Source organism: Peromyscus eremicus, chromosome 1 (genome assembly GCF_949786415.1).
Source record: "Peromyscus eremicus chromosome 1, PerEre_H2_v1, whole genome shotgun sequence".
Classification (NCBI taxonomy): domain Eukaryota; kingdom Metazoa; phylum Chordata; class Mammalia; order Rodentia; family Cricetidae; genus Peromyscus; species Peromyscus eremicus.
The window spans coordinates 88,916,804-88,941,301 of NC_081416.1; the positions used below are offsets into that span (position 1 = coordinate 88,916,804).

At 46.7% G+C, this 24,498-nt stretch overlaps 1 protein-coding gene across 1 annotated transcript in view; it reads right to left on the bottom strand.

Moving 5' to 3' along the window:
* The window catches only part of Bmal1 (basic helix-loop-helix ARNT like 1), a 107,575-nt gene that overhangs the window by 10,880 nt on the left and 72,197 nt on the right, over positions 1 to 24,498 (bottom strand). The window contains exons 4-13 of the mRNA XM_059268683.1: positions 23,587 to 23,712; positions 22,415 to 22,567; positions 20,645 to 20,683; positions 20,387 to 20,428; positions 18,879 to 19,036; positions 17,146 to 17,225; positions 8,783 to 8,875; positions 7,183 to 7,300; positions 4,525 to 4,674; positions 1,161 to 1,407 (exon numbers count right to left, since the gene is read on the bottom strand). Of these exons, the coding sequence (XP_059124666.1) occupies positions 1,161 to 1,407; positions 4,525 to 4,674; positions 7,183 to 7,300; positions 8,783 to 8,875; positions 17,146 to 17,225; positions 18,879 to 19,036; positions 20,387 to 20,428; positions 20,645 to 20,683; positions 22,415 to 22,554 (1,067 nt within the window). The 5' untranslated portion in view covers positions 22,555 to 22,567; positions 23,587 to 23,712. The remainder of the gene's footprint in view (positions 1 to 1,160; positions 1,408 to 4,524; positions 4,675 to 7,182; positions 7,301 to 8,782; positions 8,876 to 17,145; positions 17,226 to 18,878; positions 19,037 to 20,386; positions 20,429 to 20,644; positions 20,684 to 22,414; positions 22,568 to 23,586; positions 23,713 to 24,498) is intronic.

Sequence of the window (24,498 nt, forward strand, 5' to 3'; positions counted from 1 at the left end):
GGCAGCAGCAGCAGTGAAATTGGGACATCTGGTTCACAGGCTAGATCTAGCACCAATTAGCTATGAGTCCAGCAGAAGTTGATCCACAGGCCAGACCTCAGGTCCTCATCCATAAGATGAAGAGGTTGGCTAAGAACAGTGCTGTCCAACATGGCTTTCTGCAGCAGCGTAGTCATCTATGTGCTGTTAGCCATGTGGAGTGTGTGGGGAGTGCCCTGAGAAACTCAAGCTTTGATTTTAACTAATGACATTGAAATTTAAATACACAGACAAGTCCACCATGGCCAACTCTACTGGAAAGCTCAGGTCTAAATAGCTCTTTTTACGTCTTATATTGCTCTCAACATCATGACCCTGGAATATTTCATAGCTGTAGGTCATATTTCTGTTTCCTTTCAGAACCGAATTTCAAACCACCCACTTAACTATTGCTATATATCAAAGAGTACTGAGAAGAATCTGTATTTATCATGCAATCCTCATGAGCCTGATTTTTAGATGGGACTCTCACTTCCCTTGCTCTATGTAGAAATGTGCAGCCAGAGATGGGGTGTTCATTACAGGGTAGCTGAGGCCTAGAGTCACTCATCTCAGGTTTTAGAAAAAATTATTATTATTTATTGTATTGGTAAAACAAGGTCTTATGTAAGCCAAGGTTGCCCTAAACACTATATAGATGAGAATGACTTAGAACTTCTCACCCTCTGCTTCTACCACCCAAGTGCTGGGATTCAAGGCCTGAACTACCACACGAGCAGCACAGGGTGCTGGAACAGAACCCAAGGCTTCATGCATGCTAGGCAGATGCTCTACTAACTGAGCTACATGCCCAACAAGAGTAGAAAAAGCCAGCTGATGACCCAGTCTTTTAAGCTTCGGGTTGAAATACTCTAGAGCAGTGATTCTCATCCTTCCTGGTGCTGCGACCCTTTAATACAGTTCGTCATGTTGTGGTGACCCCCCCACCATAAAATTGTTTTCATTGCTACTTTATAACTGTAATTTTGCTACTGTTATGAATCGTAATGTAAATATCCAATATGAAAGATATCTGATAGGCGACCCCTGTGAAAGGATCATTCAAACCTAGGGGGTCACAACCCACAGGTTGAGAACCACTGCTCTACTGCATTGCTGAAGGGTGAGATGTAGGCTCTTACCTCTGGTCTACAAAAACGAATTTCCCATCTATAGCGTGTCGAGACACATACTCCATAGATTTCACCCTTATTTCCCCATTCACCGGCTGTGGAACCACGTGTGAATGCAGTCGGCCTATTGCGACGAGGCAGCTGAGGTTACAGCCCTCGTTGTCTGGCTCGTTGTCTTCGTCCAGCCCCATCTTTGTGGGTGGCCAGCTTTTCAGATAGCCTGTGCTGTGGATGGTGCAGAAGCTTTTTCGATCTGCTGGAAAGCAAAAGCCCATGGTGAGTGTCAGTGCTGGCCTGGCAGTGGGATGCAGTCTCAAAAGATGGACAAAAAAAAGGCTGCACTCTCCAGAAGGAGTCACTTGGTGGGTGGAGCAAACAGAAATGGCCCAGCGTCATGTGTACTTAGCAGAGCCTGTACCAAAGGCATCACAAAGCACACAGCAAAGAGGAACAGACCATCTCAGGGAAAAGACTCCCCAAAAACCAATGCTGGAGGTCAGGCGAGAGCATGAGTGCTGGCCAGGGCTCTGGGCGTGTCTTTACAGTGTGATGGTGAACAAAGGCACAGATGCAGACTGCAGACTGCATAGATGGCTTCCCCGATAAGAACACTTGCCTAGTGGGGTGAAATTATCCTAGCATTCCTACATCAAGAAGGGAGGCGGAGACAGAAGCTCACAGGCCAGTATGCAGTGCTGCGGCCAGAAACAAGAGAGACCTTGCCTCAAAATAAGGTGGGTGGAGAGAACCAACTTCTGAAAGCCATCCTCTGACCCCACGCCCACACCTACAAACACACCATGGAATTCTCTCTCTCTCTCTCTCTCTCTCTCTCTCTCTCTCTCTCTCTCTCTCTCTCACACACACACACACACACACACACACACACACACACACACAAACAAACACACACACAATAAATTAGTAAAAAGAGAAAGAAGTGGGAAAGGTAGAGCAGGGACTTTGAGGCCTATAAAGACCCTGAGTTATTTGTTAACAGATGTGTTTAGCAGAGAAGAAATGGAGGGTCTCCAGCAGGATGTAAATGTAGAAACAGAAAAATCAAGCACTTTGGATGAAAGAGAGTAGAAAGCAGAAGTAGGAGGGCTCTGAGGTGCACAGACAAGATGCAGAAAATGGCAAGAGACGATGGGAACTGGACATCCCAGGGTGGGTAGGAAGCAGACTGCCTCTGAGAATGGTCGGGATTTGGTATGAATGTCACACAACAAGAAGATACTGATGGACAACAAGAAGACATTTCAGGGTTGTGTGGCTGCTGCTGCCATTCACCGATTTGGGGAAGAGAATGCAGATCAGACAGAAAAGAGAGAAACATTTTTAATTGAGACACACCTACACTTAGGGACTTCAACACTGAACAGCCCATCAGGCAGCAGAAAAACATCTGAGTGGCCTGGTAGCCAGGGAGGCCACCTTTATACAATCCTGCAAAAATCTATGAGAAAGCACTAGAAAGGAAGTCTGTGGGGTACCACGAGAAGACTCGGGCAGTCTGTGTCTTCAGGGAGAAGGTGAAGAAACTGGAAAGACCTTCCAATCAGAGGTGGGGAGGAGTGTAGACATTGGACCTTGAAAGAGGCTGGCAGGACCCAAGGGAAAGCCAGCATGGCTCAGATGTACTGAGGAGTGGCAGGGACCTCATTTGCATCATATGCTAATTATCATGATTCTTCAAGAGCCGCAGGAAGCCATGAAGAGTTTTAAATGGCAGGTAGGGAATAAGAAGATTCACTGTTAAAGGACCACCCCGCAGCTGTGTGGAGCAGAAAGCACAGTGTCTACCTCAGCCTCGAGACAGCTGAGGGTAGCTGGCTCCAAGAGGTGAAACAGGCTCTCAGAAGCTGCTTTGGCTGAGAAACATGGCCTCAGAGCAGTAACTCACAGCAGAGGCAAGGCAGGGTGCCAGCCTGGCTTCTCTGCCTTCATTTTGTATTGCCTCCTTTACTTTGGCTGAAGGCACAAAGGTAAACCATTGCTCCAAACTTGCTATCACCCTGGACTTCGGAAAAACAAACCCAGGAGGAACAGTCTACTCCAAATGAGGGCAGTTACCCATGAGGGCAAGGTTGCACCCTGGAACAGAAGCAACTGTTACCCACGAGGGCAAGGCTGCACCCTGGAACAGAAGCGACTGTCCCCCAAGCTTGCCTTGCCGCTTCACATCATAGTAGGACAGATCTGGCCCACTGTTTAGGAAGCGAGCTGAGACAGTGTTCAGCGAGACCATGCCTAGACCACAACTGTAACTTGGCTTGCCCCTTGCTCCAGTTCTTTCTCTATTTAGTCCTAAACACACATCAGTTCCCCAAAAGACAGACTCGGGGCCACTGTTCCTCTCCCCAGTGTGGCCACACTGAAGACATCTCTCTCTGCTTGTCGCCATCACCTGTCTCTCTGTTGGGGACAAGTGGCCTAACCTAGTTTGTTGCAGCTCCTGGAGCCTAGGCTTTTCCCTAACATCTCTGGTTCCACAACTGGAGAAACAGCTGAGTGGAAGAGCACTTGCAACTCCTGCAGAAGAGCAAGGTTTGGTTGTCAGCATCCTCATGGCACCTAGAACTGCAACTCCAGTTCTAGGGGATCCAATGCCCTCTGCTGGCCTCTGTGGGCACCAGGTAGCATGTGGTACACTGATATTACACAAAAACAAAACACTCATATACATAAAATGAAAATAAATAAAATCTTAAAAAAAAAAACTCAGGTTATGCCTGGGCATAACTAAATACCATAACTTAAATCAGTAATATTAGCAGGCCCAGCAGGTCAGGGAACCAGTGGCTATTCTGCAGATACCCTTGAGACTTACTATAAGAAGGTAGATTTAACCTACATACGTGGAGTTCAAAAGAGAAGCCTGAGCTAGAAATGTAAACTTGGAAGTTTTTGACCTGTGAGTGACATTACATATATATACATCAATGTGGACAGAGGACAGACAGCAGCCCCAGGACAGAGAGGAGAAGCAGCCAAAGGGGCCAGGGAGAGAATGCTGCAAGAAGCAAGAACAGCATCCCATGCATTTAACACATGAGGTCACTGGGGAAATTGGCCCAGAGGATTCTAGAAGGGTGGGTATTCAAGAGACAGAACTGTGGCTGAGTGTGTTTTTTCCAAGCCACATCAGGATTAAACAGACGTTAAATACAGAAAGCCTATTCACAAGTCTGTGCCCATGGCAACACATCAGGGCTTCATGGCTCCCCACCCCCATTTTAGCTGCCCCAGGCTATAAGGGGAGAGGAGGCCCTGACTTCAAGCTTGGGCGCTGCTGCTCTGGCCATCTGAAAAGCCCTGACCCAAGGCAAGCCTCCTTAAGGCCAGGATGGGAAAGGGCTGCTAGTTGTACCTTTTTTCTTTGAGCAGGTGGAGGCGAAGTCCTTCTCTTCCACCTTCACCGAAGGCCTGTTGCACTTCATCCTACAGAAGAAAGAGCGGCGAGCTCCAGAGCACAGTCGGGATGGCCCGGGGGTTATATCTGTTTTAACCGGAAGTCCAGCTGCAAATAACACAAAATGGAGTGAAATGAGGGCCAGGCTGTCTGTCAGGAGGGGCAGTGCGACCTCAAAAGTAGCCTTTACTGCCTCACTGTTGATAACCACAGTATGCGATCCAATTTCTCTCGGGCTGAGAGGTCAGAAGATGCATGGAGAAGCCCAGTGTTCACGTGGGAACGTTTACACGTGGGCAGGAAATACAGCAGCACACGTGGCATGGGTGATCAGGTGGTCAAAAGAAACACAGCAATGTGTTCCTGCCTAACAGGAGCTGAGGAAGATAGGGAAATGAAGGTATACCAACAAGGACTGAAAACAGGGAAACTTAATAATCAGTGCCAAGTAAGTGGCAGACACTTGGTTCCCAGCCAAAGGACAGGGGTCCTACCCAAAGGATGCACAGGATTGGGATATTGGAATTGGAGGGGGCACAGGATGACCTTAAAATTCCAGGCTGACTGGAGTCAGAATCCCTTGGGGGCCCAATTCGTGGACTCCATTCTAGATGTGTGCTCCAGGTGACAGCCACTAGTGTCATGCTGCTGTGGACTGTGTCCTTTCTGAACTGGAAAGGGTTGTGTGAGTGCATGCATGCGGGATTCCAGAGACGGCACAAAAAATGTTAAATCTTTAAATCTTTTGTAACAACTACATCAAGATAGTATTTTAGATTCATTGTGTTAGGAAAGATGTTATAATTAGCTTTGCATTTATTCTTACTTTTGACTCATGTGGCTACCCCAAACCCAAAACTAGACTTGTGGTTTTAACCATGGCACTGCAGATGGAACCCTGGGCCTTATGCCCTCTACCAAGCTACCATTTTGTTCTGTGAGGTCAGGCTATGAATTTACTCTGAAAGGTCCTGGGGGACTTTGACACACACGCCTCCTTACACAACTCATCGTTGTGAAAGCTGGGACTGCAGACACCACTGGGGGGCACCACAGCCATGCCAAGTAGTGGCCACTGCCTAGGGCTCCTCTCCACAATACCCTCCACAACACTGACTCTACTAACTTCTCTAGAATGCCAATTCAAACCTGCCCCACTGGTTCAGCTCCCTTTACTGTATCTCTCTCCCTGCACATTTTGCTGTAAAGGCAACAGGTCATGAGACTCCACCTGGTACCTATCCACAGATCATTTCCTCTGCTCATCTCTCTTCTCCTCCTGGCATACATTAACCCATCTCTCCAAATCTACCGTAGGTGCCAGACTCAATAGTGCCTGTCCATACCTAAGTGAGATTTACCCATCCCATGCTCCATACCTGGCATTATTGTTGTAGCTACAACTATTGTGCAGGGTATTGCCCATGTCCCTGTCTCCTGACCATGTGGGAAGAGCCTCAAGGACAAAATGTCATTCATCTTTTTCTCCTTAGATCAGTGAAAGGTGCTGAGGCCAGGCTACAAACGACAACAAGTCCCAGGGCCAATGTCTGCCTTTATGGAGATAGACAACTTCCTGCAAAGGTGCTTTGAGGGGAGTTCTCTGACACCATCTCCATCAGCAATCAACACAGAGAGCTGAGAAACAAGAAAACCTTTAGGCCCGACTGCCCTGGGCCCAGATGGGTCCAACCTCAGTGTCACACTTGCCATGCGCTGGGAACCATCTACATTCTTTGTGTAGCAAAGTCAATACCATTCATCTTTCAACAGCCCAATGAAATCGGTCTGTTTCACAGGTGAGGGCACAGGCGCAGAGAGGTGAACAACTTCCTCACAGCCATACAGCTAGTGACAGCTGGAGGCAGGATGTGTGCCTAGCCTCCCACAGGGCCAGCTCCTGGGTTTTGATCTGAGAAGCAGAGAATGTCTGTGGGGAACAAGGGCTGGGGAGAGAGAAATACTGACCATAAGCTGTAGAAAGTGTGGCTTTTTTTTTTTTTTCTTTTGGTTTTGGAGACAGGGTTTCTCTGTGTAGCCCTAGCTGCCCTGGAACTCACTCTGTAGACCAAGCTGGCCTCAAACTCAGAGATCCACCTGCCTCTGCCCCTTGAGCGCTAAGATTAAAGGCATACGCCACCACCGCCAGGCTGAAACAATGACATTTTAAGTGTTCTCAGGTTTATCTTCTGAGGATGCATAAGCGCAATTCACAGAGAGAGACAGAGATAGATATAGAGAGACAGAGACAGAGAGATTTGTCCTGGGAGAACAAGACAGTGTGAGCCCTTTCACCTCAGGAGCATGCTACTAGGAAGTTCTAGACTCTGAAGAAAAAAAAAAAAAATGACCAGAAATCAGATAGAATCAAGTTAAAGCAGTTCCTCCTTCCACTAAGTTCAGGCATTGAAACTTCTCTTCTGTATGTAGACTACAGTGTGAATAAACCCAAGTGACTGTAAGTAAGTCCAGTTAGCCACAGCAAGCAGCTGTCATGGAGAAAAATGGCAGAGAGGTAAGACGGGAGAGGCTCTCTGTGCCTGGGCACCGGTGGGCCGTGTGGTGGCGGCATGCATGGGTGGGCATAAGGAAACACAGAGCCTGTCCTGCACTCACTCTTTGCGTCAATGAGTCGCTCCCGGGGGGCGGTGTCTGAAGAAGAGAGCTGTTCCTTGACTTTGGCAATGTCTTTAGGATGCAGGTAGTCAAACAAACTCTGGCCAATAAGGTCATTCTGTGGATGAAATGTGAATGGACAAGTCAGCGCCAGTGAGATACGGAAGACACAGCAGCACTCACAGTCTGTATAATCCCGGTCTCTACTCTGCCTTCGTAAGCCCGAACATCTCACGCACTCATGTGACCCTGCACACACATCCAGCCCTCTGCCTAGACAGACACCAGGAAGAGACACCTGTCCAACACCCCTGAGTTCCCCAGTAGACCTTAAAAAGAAAAACCACAGAGAGTGGGCCTTTTCCAGCTCTAACATTAAGCCCCTTTGTTCTTTTGAGGGGTATTGTTTGTTTTGACACAGAATTTCCCTGTGACATAGAATTTTCCTGGGACTCTATGAAGTGCAAGCTGTCCTCAAGTTCATGACCTTCCTATCTCAGCCACCTGAGTACTAGGGTGAGAGTCCAACTAGCCAAGTCCTATCCTTGTGTGCCTTTGTCACCTGTATCCACTCACAGGGATAACAAATCTCCCTTAATGAGTGCCCTGAGAAGAAAAATGAAAAAGTAAAACATCTTGGGAAAGCTAAATTACATGAATTCTCATTTATAGACATGCCATTTTGATTAAAATCTGCCTACCATGCTTCTATACAACTATCAAGATGTAAATGAGTAAATGAATTCACAAATATTCTGAGAACATAATAGGTGAAATGATTATTTAAGAAACTTTCATATGCTCCTCTTATTTAATCCTATAGGCAATCAAAAACAAATCATGTAATGTTAATGTTAACAGAATCTAGAATCTAGATGCCCTGAACAATGGGCATCTGGGCATGCTTGCTAGGGGTAATCTTGATTGTTAATTGATGTGGGATGACCCACCCACTGTGCCAGGCCCATTCCCTGACTGAGATCCTGGACTGCATAAATGGAGAATGGGAGGCGGGGCTTGCATGCATCCATTGCTTGCTGTGGATGTGATGTGACCAGCTGCCTCAAGCTCCTGATGCTGTGACTTCCCTCCATGCTGGACTGTAACCTTGACTTTGAGCTGAAGTAAATAAACCCTTTCTCCCTTATGTTGTCTTTTGTCAGGGTGTTTTATCACAGCAACAAGACAAGAAACTGAGACCACTTGGGTCATTATTATTAATGTATAGAGGATGCCAAGGCTCAACAGAGTTTCCTAGCATTGTGGAGTAAGTTTCCAAGGTTCTTATTCTTGGGTATTAATTACCTGTCTGCCTTTCTCTCCCTTGTCAGACAGTTCCACTCCCCACTGCTAGTCCACAGACGTGGGATCTTTATTTTGTAGCAATAAGAAAACTCAGAGTCAGCTTCTCCAGTTGGGGGAAATATAGGACCCATTAAAATTCTTCCTAAGTTTAAATTCGCCTCTCTGATAAGCAGTTAAGAATTTTTGGAAGAAGGGTATCACATGTGGCCCATATACTTTAATTCTTCTGAAAAACTGGGGTGCTACTTCTAACTACCACAAAGCTGGCAACCGCTAGTAGGGGCTCCAACGTTACCTGGCTATAATTGAGGATCTTGAAGACAGACTCGGAGACAAAGAGGATCTTCCCTCGGTCACATCCTACGACAAACAAAAATCCATCTGCTGCCTAATCAGGAGAAATGAATAATCAATTTATCACAGGTCAGGACACATGATCTGAAAGCAAATCAGGGATTCGTTTTCTAAGTCTCCAGTACATGAGGTCACGCACTGACACCTTCACTGGCATTAGAGGAAGAGGATGCTTAGAGACAATACTATATGAAACCCAGTAAGATTCCCTCCCAGGTGGCTATATCCCATGTCATCTCATGATCAGAGGGGAAAGACCAATTAAAGAATGTCTGTTTCAGAACGAATTCAGCTTAAACTCAATCTTCTGGTTATATGACAGGCCAGAAGAATTATGCTTCACTACTCTAATTATAGTCCCTTTGCCCTGGTTAACTTCAGCTCTCAACTTGACACAGTCTAGAACCACCTAGGAAGAGAGTCTTAAGGAGGAATTGTCTAGATCAGATTGACCTGTGGGCATTTGTGTGGTGGGCTGTCTTGATTCTTAATTGATGTAGGAGGACTCAGTCTGTTGTGAGCAGCACCATTCCCTAGGTAGGAGATCCTCAACAGTATAGAGAGGAGGAAAGCTGAGAGCAAGCAAACAGCCAAGGACTCATGCATTTATTCTCTTTTGTTTCTGACTACAACTTGCAAGGATCCATGCATTACTCTCTCTTACTGCTCTTGACTGTGGATGCAGTGCTTAAAGTACCTACCTGACCTCCCTGTAATAATGGACCAGGTGAGTTGGGAGTGTGAGCCAAATAAGCCCTTTCTTATGTACTTGCTTTTTGCCAAGGTATTATTTCTTTTAACATGTGAATCATATTTTGATAAGGATATCAGTAAAAAAAGAAATGGACAGTTGTGGGATGACTCATCCCTAACAGGCTTGAGGGTCCACTGGCCCAAACCAGTAATAAGATACTTCCTGAGAGCCAACCTGGGTCTGCCTAAGGGCCTTAGCAACAGCAGCTGAGACATGATCTGAGATGACCTGGACCAATGAGAGGCAGCCATTTCACATCAGCAGATGCATATTCATCAGACCTTCCCCTGGGCCAGGGTGGAGGGTATATAAGGCTTGCCTCTTCCTGAATAAACTGGGCTTGTTGTTTCAACATCCTCCCAGAGTCTGTGTTGTTGATTCTGCACGTACTTGCCCCCTCTCCCAAAGGAAACGGCACAGGACCCTGCCACATCTGGCACCCGAACAGGGATCTGTTTGTCTCCCTCTCCTCATGTGGCACTGGTTGAGCAGCCCCCTTGAGTGGTGTATTTCGGTGAATAGGCCCCTTTACATTGTGTGCTTTTGGTCCCTTTAGCAGGTAAGTGCCAGGACTCCCACTTTCTTCTTGTTGTTTGTCTTGTTTGTGAGTCTGTCTGTACAGTAGGGTGGCACATACTTTTGTTCAGGCTTTCTTGGTGTTTCCATACTAGGGCTAGACCCTCAGGAAATGGAACCACAGTCTCTGATGTCTATCACACCTTCTACCGCTATGGGAAATTTCCTCCCTCACTGTAAAGAGGTCCCTATTGGAGCCCTCAGGTCCTTCCTAAGCAGCCAGGGGCTCTGGGCTACAACATCAGAACTAGAAAGGGTTTGGATGGAGGCTGTGGTGCTTGCTCCATGGATCTCTTCAGAGAACATGTGGGAACCTGATCTTTGGATGAGAGTTCTGTTTCTGGCCAGAAAAAGGGAAGTGGCCTCGGTAGTAACCCTCCAATTGTTTTTATGCCCATTTTGTTGGCTATAATTGCTGGTCTAAAGTCTTCCTCTACTGAGGGGGTCATTAAGGCCCAGAATAAGCACTGCCAGGAACAATGTAACACCAACATATCTATCACCTTTGTTCCATCCATGACTGAGATTTCCCCCACCTCTGATGACAAGGAGATGAATGAGAATAGGCATAAAGTAAATGAAAAGGATGGAAAAAGAGAAGAAATGATTGTGGCAGCACTCAAGCCTACACCAGCAGCCCTTTTCTCTGCCCCCCCATGCCTTAAGCGGCTACCCCCCCCACTGCAGTATCCATGGAGTGATTTGCCTGATGCTTGCCTACTGAGCCAGCTGCTACCTCCCAGCCTATTCTACCTATGGTGCCACATATGCTCACCATGACGTTTCCAGTTAATTTGGGCCCCAATGTGGCAAACCAGCCATGGATACCTACCCCTTTCGCAGACCTGTCCTTGGTCTGTAAGGCTGCTAATGAACTGGGTCTTGACTCACCATATTTTGAGCAAGTTCTACGGCAATGGGCAATGCATTTACAGACTTATTATGACTGGTACCATTTGACGAAGGCTTTGTTGGAGCCTGCAGTCTTCCTTAACTGGTGTGCTGCCTATGATGACCAAGCCAAAGCTCAGGCTCATCTTAATATACAGTACAACATTGCTGTTTCTCTTGAGATGCTCATGAGCCAAAGACTATATGTTAACCCTGTCACACAAGCCAAAATTGGACAACAGGCTTACTTACCCACCATTGCCCTTGGTGTGTTGGAGGGATCCCATCACCCTTCAATGCCAACCCCGTATTCCCCTATTAACCCAGGGGCAAGGGTATGCTTACATTTTTCCCCAGAATACCGCCACACTAATATGGATACCCTCCAGAGACTGCATCCAGCAACAGACCAAGAGACTTTGGACAAAGAAGAAGCTTCAGAGGGGTAATGTATGATTTGCCCTGCTACTGCGGCACTAGTAAAGGTCATGCCACAACTGGCATGTGAGCCTAGATATCAAGCAATTGCCTCACCCCCTACAAGGTTGCTAATGCATCATCAGAAAGACTTCAGTTGGCATAATAAATATAACTAGGGTTCCACCCATGTCCTTGAGACTGAATTTTTGACTAATCCTTCTCCTGTTCAAATGTCTTTTACAACAGGTTCACCAACAGAGGGCAGCCACAAAGGTGACCCTACAGATTTTATTGGCTCTCACACTCAGAACAAAGTCTTCCTAGAGAGCTAATACATGCATGGCTCACTGAGATACAGAAGGCTACTGCCTAAAGCCCTCTGCCCAGACAGCTCTCTAGAATTGATGCTCTTCCAGGGCTGGTAGTCAATGATGGGTAAGAGCTTGTTTGGCAAGCCAACCTAAAACAGGCACGGTCCATCATGCTGAACTCTCCTAAGGTGGGGTCAACAAGGTTAGGGCAATGCACCCTAGCTCCCACTGAGCATGTCCTATAAAATAATAAAAAGGGGTGGATATGTGAGATGACTCATTCCTAACAGGCTTGAGGGCCCACTGGCCCAAACCAGTAATAAGATACTTCCTGAGAGCCAACCTGGGTCTGCCTAAGGGCCTTAGCAACAGCAGCTGAGACATGATCTGAGATGACCTGGACCAGTGAGAGGCAACCATGTCAAACCAGCAGATGCATATTCATCAGACCTTCCCCTAGGCCGGGGTGGAGGGTATATAAGGCTTGCTTCTTCCTGAATAAACTGAGCTTATTGTTTCAACATCCTCCCAGAGTCTGTGTTGTTGATTCTGCATGTACTTGCCCCCTCTCCCAAAGGAAACAGCACAGGACCCTGTTACAGACAGTTACTGGGTCTGTCACAAGAATACGGCAGTAAATTACAGAGGTAGAAAGGAAATGAAAACCAAGGTACAGAATGAAACCTGTATGAACAATGACATGGGATGATGTTGGGACTAGATATATTAAAGCAGATGCCAAGAGTCCCAAGTGAATGGAGGGAATAGTTGCGTCACTAGATAGCAGTGATACACAGAGATTGTGAGTGAACTATGCCATTGAACTGAATTTAAGTGACACTTGTTTCTAAAGTTTTTGTTTGTTTGTTTTGGTTTTTTGGGTTTTTTTGTTTTGTTTTGTTTCCCGAGACAGAGTTTCTTTGTGTAGCTTTGCACCTTTCCTGGAACTTGCTTTGTAGACCAGGCTGGCCTCGAACTCACAGAGATCCACCTGCCTCTGCCTCCCGAGTGCTGGGATTAAAGGCATGCACCACCATTGCCCAGTGTTTCTAAAGTTTTATGGTATAGATAGTATTTTAGTTTCTTTACATGCTACCAGAATAAAATACTTTGACAAAAGCAACTTTAGAAGAAAAGGGTTTAGTTAAGCTCATGGTGCAAGGTTAAAGCCCATTACTGTGGGGGAAGTTGCAGAAATTTGCAGGAGTCTGGAGAAGCTTTGGCAGGGTATTTTTAATCACAGAGATAAAAGTGAAACTGAACAACCACTGTGGAGAACATAGAACCTGAGACTGCAAGGACCCTTTAAGGTTAGAATCTCATCTTGAGAGCCTCAGCTGCCACCTGTCCTGAATTTGAACACCCTCATTCACAGAGAGTGTTCCAGACCTTCAAGCTTCAACATCTACAGTGGAGTTGTTTGGGGTTTTGCTGATGGCCTGGCAGGAAGATAGGTCACTTGTGTTCCTTTAAACAAAGGCCCCTACCCTATTGTGGAATATTCTTTTATACTGTGTGAAGATGTGTCATTGTTACTGGTTTAATAAAGAGCTGAATGGCCAATATCTAGGCAGGAAGAGGTATAGGTGGGACTTCAAGACTCTGGGAAGAAGAAGAAGGAGGAGTTGCCAGCCAGATGCAAGGGTAACAGACATGCAAAAGGAGTGATAAAAGCCATGAGTAACATGGCAACATATAGATGAATAAAAATGGGTTAATTAAAGTTATAAGAGCTAGTTAGAAATAAGTCTAAGTTATTGGCTGAGCTTTCATAATTAATAATAAGTCTCTGCGTCATTATTGGGGAGCTAGCAGCCCAAAGAAAAGTCTGTCTACACCCCTCTTCCCCATGCATGTGCCCAACATACAAACACAGTTCAAATGTATGTAGGTTCAGGAACTACTGCCCTTAACCATTTACCTCTCCATCTAAAGCTAAGCTATCTGTGTTGTAAGAAAACAAGCAACAGTGGTGATGAGATGCTTGCCTGGCAGGCATGAGGTCCTAGGTTGGAGTCCCATTTGCGCCCAAAAAAAAAAAAAAAAAAAAAAACCTTCATCATGAAATTCTTCCTACCCCTTCTTCAGATGAAATCTAAAGTGCCAATGGATGGAAACAAGACATCTGGTAGAAAGACTGAAGTAGTTGGTGCCAGAGCAATAGCAAGGGGTTAGGTTGTTTTAGCAACATGTGTCTGAATGTTCCTGACAACTATCCGTGGATGACCACTCAGACTTGTTGGAGTCTTCTGGTGGTGTGGTGGGGGTGCTCATGCACTTGCTCTTACGACTCCGCTCCCCTGGGTCCTAAGAGATTCTGAAAGCCAGGCATAGTGGCTCAGGTCTGGAATCCCAGCACCCAGGAGACCGAGGCAAGAGGATTGTAAGAATTTGAGGTCAGCCTGGGCTATATAGACAGTTCTAGGCCAGCCTGGGCTAGAATAAGATCCTTAGTAAAGGCATATAGGAAAGACTGCTTGCACTGGTCACAAGAGGAACTAGGACCTGCTGCTAATTACTGTAACATTCATGTCTTTGACAAATTCTTAAAAAAAAAAAAAAAAAAAAAAGGTAAGTCTGTTCTTTTCACAAAGAAGAAGGCGGCCTTTTAGAATATAGAATATAGTTTAGTTCAAAGAACTAGGGCATGAATTCAAGTGCCAGGAAGTACAAGGCCAGCGTGGGCAACTGTCCTAACATGTAAAGGGCTAGAGCAGGCAACTGTCCTAGGATGTAAAACTAAGAACGAGGGGGGCAGGATCACTCTATATGAGAACCTGTCAAGCCACCAGCCATGGGAAGAAAGCTCAGGTCCCTAAGCTGGGCCAGGGTGAAGGATGACAGTGTGGGGGAAGTAATTTTCCTGGCACCATCTGCTAGAAGCCTCATTATGTCAAAAAATAGGATATTAATAACTTCCTCATTTGCCTTACAGTCATATTTCACAGAAGTGTCTCCAGGGTTTGCTAAGGTGGGGATGTGGCATGAAAGGTGCCTGGGAAGAAAATGACTGACAGCCTGGTGGGAACACTGGGCCGAGTCAGGCTTGAACCCAAGACCTGAGCCAAGTGTTTCCATGGAGGGTAGGTAGGTGGCAGAATCAGCATGGATTCAGTCAGTACTGCGGGCTCCAACCAGTGCTGCGCTCTGTAAAGTAGACAGCCAAGCAAAGAGGCTGGGCCTGGGGGACAGCTGAGAGAAGAGCTTTGTGAAGATACACCCAGTACCAAGAGCTATGAGGATAGCCAGGGTTGGCTCCTTCTCAGAGGAGATGGTTGCTGGTGAGCAAGTACTGGGTAGAGTCAGTCTAGGTTCACAAGGCAGGGAAGTACAGTATCTGGACACTATAAGCTGGTCAGGTTGACTGACCTCACATTCTGTTCATAAGAGATTCTGAAAGGCAGGCATGGTGGCTCAGGTCTCAGCCCCCAGGAGACCAACACAAGGGGACTGCAAGAATTTGAGGTCAGCTTGGGCTACATAGTGAGTTCTAGGCCAGCCTGGACTAGAATAAGATCCTTAGTAAAGGCATATAGGAAAGACCATTTGCACCAGTCACGAGGAATGAGGACCTGCCGCTAACTACCGCAACATCATCTAAATCAGTCCAGACATTCATCAAAAAATTCATAGAATGGATAAAGGGGGAAAACTCTGTGTGTGTGTGTGTGTGTGTGTGTGTGTGTGTGTGTGTGTGTGTGTAATGAAATCATTTATTCAGCTGTAAAGAAAACTAAAATTAATAGGACCATAGATAGGATTGGAGATCATGTTAAGCCAGACTCAGAAAGACAAATATCATGTTTTCTCTCATATGTGGAATCCAGATTTAAAATGCACACACACACGTGTGTGTGTGTGTGTGTGTGTGTGTGTGTGTGTGTGTGTATGGCATGAAAGTCAAATGAGGAGAAAGGATCTAGTAAGAATGGGGGAATAAAGATCCTATTATCCTGCCCACTAAGAAATTAAATAACATAAATATCATGTGAGTGGAATATGCCTTCTGTTGATGCAAGTTCTTAGCCAAGTGGACACCCAGAAATGGTAAGAGACTGGACATCAGTTCACAGCCACCAACATGCCGGAGAAGCAGGCAAGTCAACACAGAAGACTACTGACTACTCAGACCTGGTGTAGCCCCTGCTATATGGAGTAAATCAGCCAGTGTATTCACTTAGCCAGCTATGTGAACAGAGAGAGTTTAGCTCCTGCAGACGTCCACAGCCATCACAGCAACCCCACATGGCCCACTCCAAACCAGTCACATAAGAAACAGAATCCTATCTACCCATCATCCTGAGCCAACAGGCCAGTACAGTGTGCCTGGCAGCAAGCTGAGCAGAAAAAAGGTGGGAGCCACCCTGGGCTTTGCAAACTTCTGCTGAAAGACATGGCCACATTCCTGTGGGGGCTGGCAGGCACAGTCAGCCCTCACGTTGGAGAGGGGTTAGGTATTCTACCTCTCAGTTACAAAGTTCTGTTCTTTTTACACTGTGCCAGAGGACGTGCTGCTGAATGCAGGTTCTTTACCTTTGGATTTCTTAGTTCACCTCACTCTGCCCAGTAGCATAGCTGCAGCCTGAGGCAGGCCTCCTTTGTAGAAGCTCTAAGTTCCTATGGTGCCAGCCTGGCCATCCCTCTGCAGAGATGTGCAAGACAGAGAAGGCACGAAGGCCAAGCAGGTGAAAGCACACCCCCTTTCATGCCTGCTCTTTGGCGATTTTGATGTCTGAATGGGTTCAGATCTAAAGATTCAGATGGTGCTTTTGTGTCAGTGGCTGGGTTAGAAGAGAAGGTCTCACCCATTGCCAGAATCAACCCTCTCTAAATGTTCCATGAGGGAATTTGACTCTTAACTCACCCCCTCCTTTTTTAGATTTATTTTATTTTATATGTATGAGAGTTTTACCTGCATGTATGTATGTGTACCACATGTGTGTCTGGTGTCTGGGTCATTGGATCCCCTGGAGTTACAGATGGTTATGAGCTACCATGTGAGTGCTGGGAATCAAACCTGGGTCCTCCGCAAGAGCAACAAATGCTCAAAAGCAGTAAGCCATTGCTCCAGCCCCTCATTCCCATCTTTAACAAAATCCTTCTCTGGCTTAAAATCACACTACTGTAGACTTTCCCTTCTGTGCCTAAGTGATATGAGAGGGAGGTGAGTGACTGGTTTCGTAGAAGGAATGTGAAATGTGTCCAGAAACCAAGATAAAATGGGGGAAGCGAGAGAGGAAGCCGGCCCCGGAGAATTCAGTGTTGAGATGTCAGACGCCCTCATGCTGTACTTACTCTGAAACTTATTAAGAAACCAATGCCGTGAAAAGGGTTCCCACAACTGCCACATACCCTGAGAATTAGGTGTTTCAGTTCGTCATCGGATAGAAATGTAGGCTTGTAGTTTGCTTCTGTGTATGGGTTGGTGGCACCTTAGGGAGAAAAAGAAAGAGTGGGCAAATTTTTCTATTTGGACAGCATCACACTCCCCTGCCTGCAACCTGGGCTGAACCCACCCCTAGGAGTTCCATCTCTTTTCTTTTACCAAAACCTGGTGGATCTGGCTTGGGACAGAATCCTATCATCCCAAGAAAATCTCATTGAAAAGAGAACACTACTGCTCACAGGAGACTCAGTAAGCACACTTTCCAAATTAAGGGGGGAAACAGACATGGGAGCTCACACCTTCAACCCCAGCACTCAGAAGACAGAAGTAGGGAGATCTCTGAGACTGAGGTCAGCCTGGTCTACATAGTGAGTTCCACGCTAGCCAGAGCTACATAGTGAGACCCTGTCTCAAAAAACAAAAAACAAACATACACAAAACCCACAAAGACCACAGCTCTAAGAGTCTCCTGGGCAGGTTCCGAGGTCCAAAGGTCTGAGGTCCTGGGCTGTCCAGTAATTCTGTCAAGTCACCACTTCACAGGTTCTGGGGAAATCATCCAAGCTGTCAGGCCCTGGGTTCACTTGGGCAAGTTAATAAGCTTGGCAACTTGGGACCATGTCACTCTCACCCACACAGTTCAATCCCCAGACTGAGGGGACCAGACTTCTGTTTAAAAGGCTCTTGATCTACTATTCTCCAGAGCAATAGCTTAGCAAAGCCAAGTGCCAGCTGCAAATGACAGGAACATGCAGAGCAGTGAGTGGCCCAGTGAAGAGCTAGGATGAATCCCATCTGTACTGATTCAAGGTACCATGAGGAAGGAGGCAAAGGGGACATCTGTGCCCTTCACATCAACTAACAAGGCACATGTCTTAATCCACATCCCTTGAAATTTTCCATCCAATTTGCTAACAATAAACATTTCTATATTTTTAATAATGATCAAAAGTCAGAATAAAAGCAACTTCTGGTGACCTTATATGGATACAAAGGCATGCCTCTCTCACCATGTAGGTCACATGGGGCCAAACACCCTTTCCAAGTTTGCCTTCAAGCCCAAGACTATCTGGAAAATTCCAAGAACAACATTCACCAAAATGGATGATATACTTCCGATTCCTCCTGCAGTTTTGGTAAGTTAGTTCCACTTTCCTGCCTCTGTTTTCTCACCCTCCCCACACTTGGCAAAGAAGGAAAATACTGCCTCCCTCACAAAGAGTCAATCTAGTTCGGGAAAATTCCAAGAAGATGAAAATATCATCAATGTTCATTTCTGATAATAAGACTTTCTACCTATGACTCACTCATCAGGGGAACCAGGGTACGTTTCTCTCTTAGAAGTCCAAGGTTCTTTCCTGCCTCCCTGTGTGCTCCTACACTTCTGATTTTGATCACTGTAAGGGATCCCAGCACATGCAAAGGGGGACTTGAGAGGTGCCCTCTCCGGTAGGCAGGAAGCCAAGTATACATACAGAGGCATTTGAGCTCTTATGTTTATATGACTGCAAGTTACACCCCAGTACCTGCATCAGCTCATTAATCACTTGATTGGCCCTCATCTGTTGCTGAGATGTACAGGTGTATCACTTAGGGTCACATACTGAAAGAAATTGCCATTTGTGTCAGGGACAGTGCAGGCCAAGGGTGGTCACATTTGTGGTCAAGGGTATAAAGGTAATGAAGCCTGAGATCTCACCTCTCAACGTCTTCATGTGTTGAACAGCCATCCTTAGCACGGTGAGCTTATCTAACTTCCTGGACATCGCATTGCATGTTGGTACCAAAGAAGCCAATTCATCAATGAAACTGTTCATTTTGTCCCGACGCCTCTTTTCAATCTGACTGTGGGCCTCCCTGAACATGGGAAGGAGAATGATTTCATCTGCAATGTAAGCCAGCAGCAAGGTAACACTGACAAAAGTATGTGAGCTGTGACTGCTTCCAAAATTCTCTGACATGGGAAATTTAGACTCTGTAGAATGTTTCAAACTAGACTTTTATACTAAAAATCACCCCCAAATGGTCTCACTGACAAGTCAGAATTACGTAACTGATTTGTTTTTTCATTTATTTGTTTTTGATGCTTACCCCATCTTCTATGGAAAAAAACAAACAAACAAGCAAACAAACCTATGACAATTGTCCTTTCACAACAAACTGAATTGTCTATTTTTCCTTGTTGTTCTTTTCTTCAGATTCTATAAGACCAGGGTTTTGGGATGTGGATAGGAAGAAGAAGGAAGGAGGTAGAGGTTCCACATACCCAAGCATCCAAAAGAGCTACAGAATACCCAGGCCCCGCAGCATGTGCCTGTGCAGCCTGTGAGCAGTCCACTGCTAAGGCCATCAGGTCTATCTGATGGAGGTAACTAGTACTAACATGTTCTTGGATCAACCAGGGCCCACCTAGATGTAACAGATTCTCAGTCTGTCCCGGGCTCTCTTTGAGGGATGTCACATCGTACTCTTCTACCCCTGAACTGGCTGCTTGTTTAGGTAGGAGGACACTTCCCTACAAGATGTGCAGCTGATGTTTTCTGACCATCCTCCCATAGAGGAACATCAACAATGGAGAAGCAATACTGAAACATGGAGCCACCTGCAGAGGCCATAGGCTGGTCTGCAAGGGAGAGGCTAGGAATGTCAGGTTAGCCAGTGTGCAGCTTACTGGTTCTGTGTGCCACAACACAACCTCAACTAGCCCTAGTTAGTGATGGCAGGGAGACATGAAGACCCAAAAGAAGGGCACCAGCAAGGGTGACTGGGATGAGGAGGACCAAGTCAGGAGATCTCTGAGGAGCAGAGGTGCCTAAGAGCTGGCCTTCAGACAATACTTGCAACACAATAAAGGTCCCTGTTAGAGATGAGTTCCAGCCTAGGAATGGCATCTCAGCCTATGTCTTCTGAAGGGCCAATGAGTAAGGAAGACTGGAGAGAACTCTGGCCTGGGGTGACCTTCTGCTACCTCCAAAGTTTCCTCCAGGTTAAATGTGCACAGACAGCACCAAGTGAAGGCCAGCTCAATACAGGGGGAGCAAAGGGCAGAAGCTTCAACCAGCTGAAACCTGCTGCCACCTCATTTCCTGAGGTGACAGTGCCCAGACGACTCCAGCAACCAGGAATAAACACATTGAGCCTCCTCGGCTGCTCTCTAAGCAACTGAAAGTAGAATGTTTTGTAGTCAAAATCAGAGGTTGAACTTACCTTGCATTCTTGATCCTTCCTTGGTGTTCTGCGTATTCTAACCTGGAGGGGAATGCAAAAGATTAAAATTTAGTCCCCTGGGGATGACTGGTAGAGTTACACACTTCTGTTTTCTCCCTGCCTAACCCCTGACACCTCTCTACAGACACACAGGGGTTCTTGGTTATTAGCCATGCTAGACACTGGGATTAGAGAGACAGTCCTGAGCCCACATTCACTTGCAAAGAGAATGAAGTGCAAGTTATTAAGTTATGGTACCTTCCATGAGGATCATCTTTGTCTGTGTCCATACTTTCTCTGCAAAAACAAGAGCAGACGATCACATGTCAATACAGATGTGCAGCATAGCATCTTATCATATAGAAGCCTCTCATTTACCCAGAAAGCTCAAATAACCATGATACAGAAACAGATGTATAATAGTAACACAAGCAAGCACAATTAAGTGGGCCCTATTATAAAGGCTAGACAGGCATTCTGCATTACCAAACAAAAGTTATTAAATCTCCATAGAGTATGTCTGTTCAATAAACTAGTTCACAGTATGATTATTAGAAAACTGGGAATCTACAGTGTTTACGGAGGAGACTCTTAGTTAACCAGAGTAGCCAGACATCTGTGCCACCTCATTCCTTAGTTGTTCTGAATAGATAATAAATGAAGTTTACTCCATTTCTAAACATACCAAACACCAAAGACACTAGTGCATTTGTCTATTTGTTGGATGGGGAATGAAGTGAGGAGCAGCTAAGGAAAGCACTGAGCAACAGGGAAGGGAAGAGCAGAGCCCCAGGCAGCATCTCAAGGCATTGCCACCACAGGTTGCAATGTGGTTGCAGGTTCCTGGGGCTCAGAGGAAGTCACATGAGTTACAAGACAAACGTGCCCCTTTGCAATGGAATTGTGTCTACTACTGTGACCAAGCTCATCCCCAGGTGAGAAGCCCATGGCCTTAATATAGGAAAACTACAGGGGGCAGAACTATGAATTGTAGAAGGTAATTTGCAAAATTTTGCAAAATTGGGGTCCACAGAGGAAGCTTGAAGGTTACTGGGTGATGATGAGGCTGGAGATCACAGGTCCAACAGAAATCTTAGAACATGTTAGTCACTTCATCAGCATTTGCCCAAGACAAAGCTTCACAAAAACGCCCTGGTCTGTGCTGGGGAGTGAGCGCTATGGCAGGAGCTCCCAGTTGTCACCCACTTTCCATCCCCTGGGCGGGAGCTCTCTCAGTGATCTGGGATCACTTACACATTAATCATAGCATCTCCTAGGGGACATCTGAGCTCCAGCCTCTGTGTTCCCCAAATTGGACCTGTGGACTTCAGCAGAAAGGACGTCTGCTGGGGGAGCTACCTCCTCAGAGATTTTTCACTCATTTCAACAAAAGAAAATCCCTTCAATGGACTCCACATAGCTGCCTCAGTGAAATGAACCATGCCTCTGAATAGTCTACCCTGCATCCCTCCATAGCAGGCTACAGGGACAGGAGAGCGGGTGGTGAGGAGGAAAATGCTCACTTCCTCATTAGAAAAGTCAAGTCTAAAGAGAAACAAATACTCCTGAACAGTGCAGGTACATGCTAATTAATATAGTGCCAATGTCCCTAGGCTGTTGACATGCTGCTACTCCTCCATTCCATACACTGCAGTTAAGCAGCTGACCCTTTCTGTCTTCAAAGAGACTGCATGTGAGCTCTCCCCAACATCACTTCCCCAGACTGAGTTCTCCTACTCAAAGGAGCAAAGGAAGAAGGGAAAGGGGTGGGGGGGGTGGGAGGGCAGGACTTGGCTATAAGGCTGTTCTTCCCCCATGACATGGAATAATCTGAGGACAGCAGGGGACACAGACACATAAGCAGGGCTGCTGGCCTTCCTGGCTTGACATTTAGGAGCAGATGAAGCCAAAATCAAATGCGTAGCACTTGGAGGGGCCCGGAGCCTCCCACACCTTCCTCTGGGAACAACGGCAGCTGTGGGCAGGGGCTCTGTGCCCATGCCCTGACGGGAGCTGACTGTCCCTTACTGGTAGTCGGTGGCACTGCCTTTCCTCTTGCGGTTGCAGTCCACGCCACTGGTGCCCAGGGAACTGGAGAGCAGGTCGGTGGGGCCTGGGGACATGAAGTCACTGATTGTGGAGGAGATGTCCATTCTCTGGTCCGCCATTGGAAGGAAAGTACTAAAACGATTACAAGAGGACACTTCTTTGTAAACACTTCACTTTTAAAGATCTGTTTTCTTCTCACTTATGTATATGTGGGGGTGTGTGAACATGAATGCAGTACCTGTGGAAGCATGAGGCATCTAATCCCCCTAGAGCTGGAGTCATGAGCAGTTGTGAGCTGCCTGATGGCAGTGCTGGGAACTGAACTTGGTCCCCTGGCAGGGCAGCATGAGCCATCGCCAACCACAGGAAAGTTATGTCAGTATGTTCTCTGTGGTGGTGCAGGGCCTGGATGATCCTGAGGACATGGGTCTGGTTTACTGCAAGAGCATCACTCACCCCGCAGCCCAGAAGAAGCACACAGGGCAGTGGGGAAAGCCTTATGCTTATTTTCAGAGTTGTAATTTGTGAAGACACTACATCTTTGTGCAAGTGTCTCTGTGCCCAGAGAGGTTCGGTGGCTTCTCCTAGGACCTACACTAAGGGAAGACTAAACCAGACTGGGACATGGAGAAACGACCCAATATCCCACATATACTCAGACACAGGCAACTTCATTTCCTTCTAATTAATATATAACCAGTGAAATAAACATGAAACACAAGCTGGTTTTTGTACTTTTGTTATTGTTGTTGTAAAAAAAATTGTGGAAAAACACAAAACATAAGAGGTATATAGATAGCTGGGCATGGTGGCACACTCATAGTTCTTAGGAGGTGGAAGCAGGAGGATCATGAGTTCAAGACTAGCCTGCGCAACGTTAGTAGGGCCCAGTCTCGACTGCCATTCCTCTCCAAAAGAAAGCCTAAGTCCTACTGCAGAGTTAAGGTAATATAGTTCCTCTCTCTTCCTTACCAGGCAAGGTCTGCCATCTCTCACTCCCCACCCTGCCCTACCCCATCCTGCCCCACCCCTTTGATCCCAGCATCTGCTCGCATAATTAAAAAAAGACATTGCAAATGACAGTACAAGCCATTTTCCGAGTTCATATTTTACAAGCACAGAGTAAGCTGACTCTAAAAAGTCCTAAGTACCTTGTAAGGGACTCTAACTCCGAACCCTGCTGCAGAGGGGTTGCCCAGCGGGCTGCCAAGGGCTCCAGGCTCCACAGGATTGGACGAGGGCTGTCACTCCTACCCTCTGGGCCCGAGTTCCCACATCTGCAAAACAAGAGGGTAAGGTGAGCGCTGCTCCCAAAATCACTATTATGCCCTGCGGCTAGTAACCAACCCCTCCCGGTCAGGCCAGTGCCAACTTCTACACTTCTGGAATCTACACCTTTATGTACGTGTCTCCATGTGTTACCTCTCAGAATTAATTTCTAAAAGCAGGGTAGCCAGTGGGCAACTCTGGATATTTCTATCCCCCAAAGAGGCCTTGCCAATTTCTAAAGTTTTACTTATTACTGATGTTGCCTCTCCCTTTGTAGGCATTTGTCTCCCCTGGTGTCTGTACTCAGGCCCCATTTCTATACCACATGTCTTCTGCCCGGTGTTTACCTGTGTGCTTCAGAAAAGTACACTTCGGAGGCCCATTCGCGCACGGGGCTGCCAGCCTTCCCTCCTACCCCTGGCCACTGGTGTCCCTTCTGCGCTCAGGGACTTCCTGTTGTCTCTCCTGTCCAACTTCCAACATCCCCCTCATTCTCACTTTAGGTGGTAATTTTTCTCCTTTTTCTCTCTCTCCTTCCCACACCACCCCCACCGCAGTACTGGAATCTGAAGCCAAGGCCTCATGCATGCTGCCAATGCTCTCTCCCTGAGCCACACCCCCAGCCCTGCTAGCTTGGGTTAAGTCAAATGGTGGCCAGCAAACACACCCACATCTAAGTGGGTGTTGCTGTTGAGGCTCCCCCTTCCCTCAGGCCTTCCTGAGCCCTACTGCTCTCCTCTGCCCAAGGCCATCATTCCAGGACCCCTACCCCTTGCCCAATTCTATATCATCCA